Below are 10038 nucleotides of genomic sequence, written 5' to 3'. Positions count from 1 at the left end.
TGAATCTGATAGTACGAGATGTACACAACATGTAACTCGTATCTGTCACCTGTAATCTCTGGTAAAAATTGGCAGTAGAATGTGTGTTCCAAAATACTATAGACCCAAAGCCGGCTGTAAGATTTCCAATAGCTTCTGTAGCCGGCTATACAATTTCTTATAGACTTTTATAGCCGATGGCAATCAAGCAACAGCCAGACGATAAAGTTTATGCTAAACGTTACTAGATACGGATACTAGGACTTTGTTAGTTTTTGGACTACCTACCGCTCTCTTTTTGTGCCGTAGTATCTTGATTTATTTTGCGAGGAAAGCTCCGTACTTTTGAAGGATGCCTGTCATTATGTTGGAGCGCTTTCAATTTCTTATGATACCGTGCAATACCTCTGGTGTGAAATAGTTGCTTCAGACGCCGTGGCACGCTGCGGCGCGGCGGGCGGGCAGAGAGCGCGGAACGCGCATCGGCGCCTACAAACCTTACGGGGATACTTCACGCATTGCGCAATGCGTGAAGTATCTCTGTTAGGTTTGTAGGCGCCAGTGCACCGCCGCTCCGCTTTGTGTTAGGCTCTAATAATTAATCTCGTGGAGTCAGCGTTTTTCAACTCATGATTTTGAAATGTTTGCACACTCTGTATGGACTATTCTCATTTTAATTGATGAAAAAAAAAAATGTTTTAAAGGAAAATATAATGTGTGTAAATATTAAGGTAGCTCCGTATCAAACTTGATGATTTCCAAAGCACACGAATTTCTACACAATTTCTTATAGCCTTTTATAGCCAATGGCGATAAAGTGTAAAGCCCGGCGATAGGAACTATAGCCCGACTGTATACTTTTTTATAGCTTCGTATAGCCTGGCTATATGATTTGCTCCGCTTTCTACATCCAGCTATATGATTTTCAATAGCCTTCTTTAGTCGGCTATAAGAACTCCTATGGTATTTTGAAACGCAGCTCCTATCGCCAATTTTTACCAGGGTTAGTTTTGTATTTGATAACTGTATGTAATCCTTCGATCAACTTTATTGATAAATGTCTTCCAAAATGTGAGTATTTTATTTTATTTACGTGCTTTTTGCTGTCTATTTTTGATATGTTTGATATTTTGCCTTTTTCTTCGTTCTTGTGGACGTATGTAATGCCCTGAAGATAACACTGGTGTTGAAACGCCTGGGCAATAAAATGTGATTTAATAAAATGCATTGCTTTACAGCCACCCTCTGTGTTATATCACTATTATGCGCAACTATACCAACATGTTCAAAGTAATTATTTTAGAGTTCCCATAATTTACCTGGAAATATTTACACATTACAACTAGGTATTTACTAATCATATCTTCGTATGTGACAGCTTTGCCAAGTATTGAAGTTTGAAGTAGTGTCATTATTAAAAATTTGCGGAATTAGTATTTCGACGGTGTAAGTCGGAAATTACATAGCTCGGTTTGCGACGTCGCAGACTTCCTGTCATACTTTATTTTTTAAACGGAAAACTACTCAACGGCTATTCTTTAAAACTGCCGTGATTTTTCTGCTCGGTGCGAAGGAAATTCTGCAAAAACTTCAAGGAATGATGTCAATTTGTTCTCCTTTAAAAAAATGACATGGAGGCGGAGATTTTCAGACACCGCAAACGAGTTATGTAATTGCCGACTTACACCGTCGATTTGCCATGGTCTTGCAGAAACGCCACTGAGGAAATTGTACGTGGGACCATTAGGCATCAAAAGTGATTTTGGTTTGAGGACTTTTCATGAAAAGCCGAGGCTTAGTGTCAAACACGTTGATTGTTGCATTAATTTCCTTGCCTTTTCCTGCATGGGTGGAGAGGAGAGGGATTAAAGGGAGTCTAGGAAATAAAATAAACCAAGCATAGTAATAGAAACTATTCAGCGAGGCTGAATCACCGCTTTAGTTATTGATTAATAAATTACAATAAAAAATATAACAGATCAAATAATGATTACAAACAGTGCGCCACTAAAAATACTAATAAAATTATACATATACTTATTACATTATATCACTGAACAAAAATATCATAATACCTCACATAAGCGTCCAAGCATTGTACAAACTCACCAACAACATCAATTTAGGCTCCATGAAAATATGAATTATTTATTTTCATTACTTCTGAAAATTTGTGCTTTGATGCTGTTGTACCTACCTATGTACTCTTCTAATTGGTAAAGTAGGTAACACTAACTCACGTTTAAATTTTGGATGCTAAGCATAATATCTACAATTTGGGGCAGGGGAACATTTTGATTTAGAATATTTGTCTCATAAAATATTTAAGTTTTGAATTAAAGTATCGAAATGCTACCTCTACTTTTTATGGAGGACCGAGGGTAATAAACTTTTCCAAAAGGTCAATATTTGAATTTGCAATATCTTTGTTTCTACTTACAAGAAAAATAATGGCTACCTTGCAAACAGTACCGCTGACAAAAAAATAAGAGCCACTTAAATGGTCAATATTTAACCAGAGGTATATGTTTTTAACCTCATAAAGGTTGCAAAAATTAAATCATACGTAAAAAGTAGAGTTAATAAGCAAATTAGAGCTACCATCTTCCTTGGGTTCATTCTTGGAAAAATATACTCCTTCTTTGTAAGGAGGGGTAAGGTGGGAAAATTCAGACACACTACTTGCTAGGCGATGTGGGAAACAGATGACTTCGTAATGTGAAGATGCTTTTCGATAGAGAGCGCATAATTATTGTCTTTTTACAGTTAATTGTTCTTCGTTGTGATTTAAAAAAGATGGAGATATTATACTGCCATCCATAAAAGTAGGATACTTAAACTTGCGGATAGCGTCAATTAAATGGGAGCTGTCAAAGGGACCCTGTATTTCATAAAGAGTTGATTCATTGCCACAAAATTCGATTGTGTATAGATCGAAGATTGATATAAGAGATGGAGATAAAAGATTGTGTATAGTTGTATTTCAGAACCTCGAACGAAAACGAACAGATCTCGTAAATGTCTAGACAGTGGCATGTCACGAAATTTCGCACTTACTTCTCTTACTTTTGAAGGCAAAGAATAACTTATTAAGGTAATTATACATAATTTTGAGAGCACGTCGTTGGAACAAAATCATGCGAAATTTAACGAAGTCGTGAGTTAATTTTTTATTTTTCTGTGTTAAAGTATTAAAATCAACAAGGGAATAATTTTGAAAATTGCGGACGAGAATACAAGGTTTTGAGATTTACTATCGAAAGAGTACATTTTGAGGGGATTGTCTGAAATTATATCGTATGAAGATTTTAAATTTTCTGTAACTTTTCAATGAATCCTGATACCTACCAAGATAGAGTGTTGAATTACCCTGATTACAGCTATAGCTTGTTGATATAAAATGCAGACCTATAGTGAAATTGTTATCGACTAATAGCTCTGTTATTTTTTTTTTTTTTTTTTTCAAAGTGTGTGCTTTAAATTCAGTTTTCATGAACTTGCAGTAATTTTTTTCTTCAGAAATTTCGTTAGTTCTTCGCTTAGTTAATACATATTTACGACAAAATCGCACATGCATTGTCGAAAGGTGCCATTATGCTCATCATGTTTGTGTGAGTTACGCACCACTATTATGATTATGTCAATCTGGATTTAAGTATTAATTATGATCCTAAGACCGTATATGTAATGCCTAAAAAAGAAAGAAAAAGCTGCGTCTACACACCATTTCTCCTTCTTAAGAGTTGAAATTCCCCTAGGGTTTTAAAGAGCAAGTTTTATGGAAATTGAAACACGCGAGGAAAACAATCATCTGACACGTCGATGTTCTAGGGAGAGCATGGAGGCATATTTTGGAAAAAGAGGGTATGATTTTGATCTGCAATCTGAAAACTAATCTCGCAAATAGCCGCATGGTAACAAAACCTTGCAACGAGAAATGTCTATTGCTTAAAGCCCTATTTACAGCTGAGCGCATTTTACAAAATTTAAATCATGGACTATTTAGGTAAGCATCTCACAATCAGTGGTTGAGCCTTCAGCACAGCGGGGTCAATTCTTGCAATTTATGATCAAAACCGTTAAAAGGTAACAGAGGTTCAAGAGAAAAAATACAAAGAAAAGAGAGACCTCGGCAAAAGGAGTCATCGCACTCTAAAATAAATTACAAAAAATGGAATGTAATGATATTGGATCAGGCGTATTGCTTGGATTGGAATGTTTGTAAGTTTTAAATCAGGAAGAGGTGATCCTCTCTTTTGCTTATGATAATGAAGGGCGCGATTTTGACCGATTTTCCGGAGAAAGAGAAGAGGCAAACGTCATTGAAAGGATGCAAACTTTGCCTCGAAGAAAGGGGTGGCGGTAAATTCTGGGAAATCATGGAAAATTGACCGAAGCAATTTCAAATCTCAATGGGAAAGGGGGCGCTGGCCCTTCATTTTCGCCCATGATACTGATAAAACGTACGCAAATGAGACATCATTTGAATTGAAAGAAAAAGTACTTTTCGAAATGAAGAGCTGTGTCAAATTTTTTCATTTTTTTCAATTTTATCTTCGACACAGCTCATTGTCTCTTATCAGTTTTTGATTATTATATCAGAAACCTATATATGAACCCGGAAGCGGTAATACTAGAAAATAGACTGGTCTACAGAAAGGTACAGAAAAATTTAAAAATTTAAAACCTGTCGATCGTTTTTATCTTCCCAGTGTCAGGAAGATTATGCAACTGCCAAGCTCAGTTTACAGTAATCTAGTAGCTAAAAAATAGCAATATTTATCTTAAAAGTAAAAGTAAAATGAGAGAGGTGCTTAGTGAAAAGTTCACGAGGTGGAAGAATTCAAGCTCTTCTGCGGTGAGGAACGAAATTAACACGAGTACAATCTTCAAAAACTGTAGAACAGCAGATAACTCGGTTTTGGATTTTGTATCTTTACATAGGTTTGACTCTCCTTTTTCGTCCAAATATTGAGGTTCCAATGAGAATTGATATATCTCGCGTGTATGAATAGTTACTCATTCAAATTTTCACAATCTAGAGAAAAGAACGTTTCTCATGAAGAGCTTTTATTAGAATTATGAATTGTACAATCATCAAAAGCGGGAAATTTCAAGGGGTAACTTTTGTGGCCTAAAAACAGATTTGCTGCTTCCCGTTGGATTTTCTGTACGACAGTTGGACTACACTTTGCAATTTGGAACTATAAATTCTAGCCCGGTTTAAAAACAACGTATGTGACATTAGTTTCCCTAAGCCCTTAAGTGTTTTTTCAGGTGAGCCAGAATTTATAGTTCCAAATTGCAAAATGCAGTCCAGTTAATAGTCAATTTGAAAATATTTGGGTTTAGTCACTAACGTATTTCAGAAGCTTGGAAAAAGGAGCTAAATTTTGCTGCGTGATAGCTTTATCAATCCAAATGACTCAAAAAGGGCGAATGAGGGCCCTTACGAAAATTATTTAAAAAAACAATTTGCCACAGAATTTTGCAAAGCATTACAAACAATATTAGAATAAAGTAAAATAATAAGTAATAGTAATAATAAAGAACATTAACATCATGGGTTTAAACATATTAACAGTGACTCGCCATTCTCGAAGTGAGAGGCGCGTTTTCGACATTGAAAAATATCAAATACCTATTACCTACTCTGTATAGGCTTATTTCAGTCATCGCGAAATTCAAGAATAACTGTTGCTAGATTTCATTTCATGCAAGAGAGTTTGGTTCGAATGGATCTGGCTCAAACGAGACAATAACTTCTTTATTACATCAATAAAGTCTTGTTATATTGCATTTGTTTCATATATCTTATTCAAATAAAATACATAACTAAGGAGCGAAAACTCGTGTTTATCTCAATTATTTAAAAAAACCAATAACCATAACTGAGCTCAGATTTTTGTCACAGATAATATTAGGAAACATGAAATTTGAAACAGCGTGGAAACACATTTTTCAGTCGATCAACAGCTACAATTTTCAACATTTGTAAATTAAAAATTATAGATTAATGTATTTCCTTATTTACTTAAATTTAACTGTAATTCATTAATTAATTCACGCTTAAAAAACGCACCATATTCAAACAAAGAAGTTTTCTCCCTGCCAAACTCCCTTGAATAATAGAACTCTAACTCATTTGGCGCATGCCAACCGACGGATAATTCAATGTACATTTCATTACTTTCGTATAAAAAAGAAAACAGCATTCACAGGTTTCCCCTCATTAGCTCAGGAATCCTCATTTACAACTGCGAAATAATTATGAATCTCGTCAGTTTGCAGGATTCAGTTGCAGGGGCTATGAATTCTGAGCGCATACCCACATCCTCTCAGACACGGTTGCAGGAACAATTCTTGAATGTACCTAAACAGAATTAAAAGTTATCTATTATATCCATCAATCATAGAATTAAGAATTGTTTTGCACGGCTACGTGCTAAAAAAGGGCAAGGATATTATTTCAATTTTAAACTTTAAGCAGTCTTCATTTTTCCCTCTCTCTCTCTCTCCCCCCCCCCTCTCTCTCTCTTTAATGAACTATAATAGCAAAAAAAGTAAGCTATTCTTCTAAGTCTCAGAATACATTCATTTAACGCCAATTTAGACGTTACATAAAAAATATGAATATATTTTTCATCACTGAGCGTTGATTCTGTTTCTTTTAAGCATTTTAGAGTCCCTGGTAAAAATTGGCGATAAGAGCTGCGTTTCAAAATACCATAGGAATTTTTATAGCCGGCTAAAGAAGGCTACAGAAAATCATATAGCTGGTTGTAGAATGCGGAGAAAATCATACGGCCGGGCTATACGAAGCGATAAAAAATTATGCAGTCGGGATATAGTTCCTGTAGCCGAGCTTTATAGTTTATCGCCTGGTTGTTGCTTTTTCGCCATCGATTATAAAAGGCTATAAGAAATTGTGTAGAAATTCGTGTGCTTTAGAAATCATTAAGTTTGATACGGAACCACCTTAATATTTACAAAACACACATTATATTTTCCTTTATTACATATTTTTTTTTCATCAATTAAAACGAGGATAATCCATACAGGATGTGCAAACATTTCAAAATCATGAGTTGAATAACGCTGACTCCGCCAGATTAAATATTGGATCCTAACACAAAGCGGAGCGGCGACGCACTGGCGCCTACAAACCTAACAGGGATACTTCACGCATTGCGCAACGCGTGAAGTATCCCTGTTGGGTTTGTGGGCGCCAGTGCGCGTTTCGCGCTGGCTGCCCGCCGCGCTGCGCCGCAGCGTACCACGGCGCTTGAAGCAACTATTTCACACCAGAGGTATTGCACAGTATCATACGAAACTGAAGGCGCTCTAATATATTAGGACTGGCAGGCATCCATCAAAAGTACGGAGCTTTCCTCGCAAAATAAATCAAGATACTACGGCCCAAAAAGAGAGGGGTAGTCCAAAAACTCACTAAGTCCCAGCATCCGTAATTAGTAACGTTTAGCATACACTTTATCGCCTGGCTGTTGCTTAGTCGCCATCGCCTATAAAAGGCTATAAGAAATTGTGTAACCGGCTATAGAAGCTATTGGAAATCTTACAGCCGGCTGTAGGTCTATGGTATTTTGGAACACAGATTCTACTGCCAATTTTTATCAGGGGTATCAGGCATATCACATTACTAGACTTATGACATCAAATGGAGCGGAAAATTTTGAGTCTCTTAGTTTTTGCTTTAATAACTCTAAAAATTCTCATGAAGTTCTCATCTTTCTCTCTAAATTCACAGAACCAAATAAGTTGTGAAAACTCTCAGTTTTAGTTCTTTTGCGATGAGATTACAGACTTATGCGCACGATATTTGATATATTAGAATTAATTTACGGAGCGACTCTTACTTATGAGGTGAATCCTTGATGCTCACGATAACAATAAGGACGTATAAAATCAAAAATATTGTTTTTGGCTCGGGGTTCAGCTTTCGCAGACCGGCTTGTTCTGCAAGCAAAATAAACGAAAATCATTCAATGTCTAAAAATAACACAAGGTACAAAAAGGATATTGTAGAGGACGATTAGGAATGGATAGTTATATTGAGTGGGGGTCTTCAATCAAACTCGGAGACAGCAGCAAAGTCTCCTTTAGCAATTTATTCAATTACTCGAGAACGGTTGCAATGTTTGCTCCAAAATTTTCTGTAAGTTTTCCAATCAAGATTCTTCGCAATACTCACTGTAAAACGTGTACCCATCAATGATTCAATGAATGAATAAGTTGTCCGGTTAAACTTTGAAACGTTGCTAAGCAAAAAAGCGCCTTTGACTCTGATTTTTTTTAAAAAAATAAAAAAAAAAAAATAAAAAAAAAAATAACCGAAGGTTTTTTTTTAATTGTCACTGAATTTTCTGCTGTTGTTTGAAAACATTTCCCAAAATTTCAAGGATATACTCAGTTATTTTACTCTACTTTTTTTATTTTTTCTTGAAATTAATTCTCTGAAAATTTTTGGAGTTTTGGAATTCACGGAATCTCGTCTTTTCAAAAACTGCACTTATGCGCCTTGCCCTCCAAGCCCCTCAATTGCAATTTCATTGCATTAAAGTGCAATATATTTCATTATTTTCGTTGCACTATGTTACTTGAGATTTTTCGACATTAACCATAGATATTTTACTAGCCTTGGACTATCGCATGAGCGTCTTTTCCTAAACCTCACACTGGAAAAAAAACACATTGGATCCAGAGTCTAGACTCTTAAAAACATCGACAAGAAAAAATACTCTTGATTCAATCGGATTTTTGCTTAAATCAAGAACCATTAATTTGAGCGGATTTCCTTTTGATTTAAGCTTAAATCTGATTGAATCAAGAGTATTTTTTCTTGTCAACGTTTTCAAGAGTCTGGACTCTAGATCCAATGTTTTGTTTTTTTTCCACTGCATAATGTAAGTTGGCTATTTTTGTTTTAAGACCAATGCAAGAACTCACCTCATGCAACAGACCCGGAAGTTGTTACTAGCCTCTCGCCTCCGGTCTTGCTCTCGCTGCTGGACCTGGTGGGTGTCGGGGGTGTCCGTTGCTCCACCGGCGAAACCAAGCTCCGACTCCCGTTGTTGTTGTTATTATTGTTGTTATTGTTGTTGTTGTTCGAGGCCCCCATGCTTCGCCGCCGCCCGTTGCTCAGTCGCACGTTATTCCCGTTCTCTTTCCCGGTAGACTTCATGCTAAACACCGAACAGTCACTCTCGATGTCCGATTCTCCCTGAAAAACAACGTAAGTCATACACTTTAAAAACAAAAAAACAAAAACAAAAACCGTTTGGATAAAAAATGGACGAAAATACGAATTTTTAACATGCTGGCAACACTAAGGTTAGCTCATTTCAATAGCAGAGGCGGATCCAGCAATTTGGCAACCCCGGATTCCCTCCGTTTAAACCCATGTTAAATAATCGATTCTTGTCGAAGCACTTGGCCCCTCCAAGAATCGATACATTTTTATAAATTTAATTGGAGGAAAATAATGTTGCCAATTTTCTAGATCCGCCAATGCTCAATAGTAGTAAAACAATCGATATCTTTTGAAAATAGACTGCCTTACCCAAAGGAGCCGTTCAAGCATTACGTAACCCAGTTAGGGGGGAGGGAATGTTTGAGCCAGCGTTATGAATCAAATTTGAGCAGGGGGAGAAAAAAAATTATGAAAAAAAGAGAGCCAAAAATTGAAAATCCCGCCCTTCCCGAATGAAAAAGGGGGGGGGGGGTTAGAGGGGGCCATGCCAGCGTAATGTAATTCAAAGTGGGGGGGGGGGGGCAAAAAATTGGAAAAAGTGCGTTAGATATACGTGAACGACCCCGAGGCGATTTTGATTTAAATGGAGGAGAGACAGTGTTGCCAAGTTGTGCGGATCGCGAATGATAAAACTCGTATTCAGTATCACAAGAAAAACACCGCCAGAAGTTCCGTCACTAAATGAGATTTTTTTTGGTCGTGTTGAATTTGCTCAATTTCATAGTGTACTTTGTTGCAACCAAATAATAATCCTTATTATGACCGTTCATTTTTTTGAGAGTTGTATC

The 10038-nt window shown here is 36.5% G+C and overlaps 1 protein-coding gene across 1 annotated transcript in view; it reads right to left on the bottom strand.

Moving 5' to 3' along the window:
- Positions 1–1881: 1881 nt before the first annotated feature.
- Positions 1882–10038, bottom strand: part of sff (sugar-free frosting) — a 133594-nt gene continuing 125437 nt past the window's right edge. Inside the window, exons 15-17 of the mRNA XM_019059283.2 lie at positions 8947–9220; positions 7857–7956; positions 1882–6352 (exon numbers count right to left, since the gene is read on the bottom strand). Coding sequence (XP_018914828.1) covers positions 8948–9220 — 273 coding nt within the window. The 3' untranslated portion in view covers positions 1882–6352; positions 7857–7956; position 8947. The remainder of the gene's footprint in view (positions 6353–7856; positions 7957–8946; positions 9221–10038) is intronic.

This window comes from Bemisia tabaci, chromosome 6 (genome assembly GCF_918797505.1).
Source record: "Bemisia tabaci chromosome 6, PGI_BMITA_v3".
Taxonomy (NCBI): Eukaryota; Metazoa; Arthropoda; class Insecta; order Hemiptera; family Aleyrodidae; genus Bemisia; species Bemisia tabaci.
Note: the sequence above shows the minus strand (reverse complement) of the source record. Positions and strands in the feature narration are given on the sequence as shown.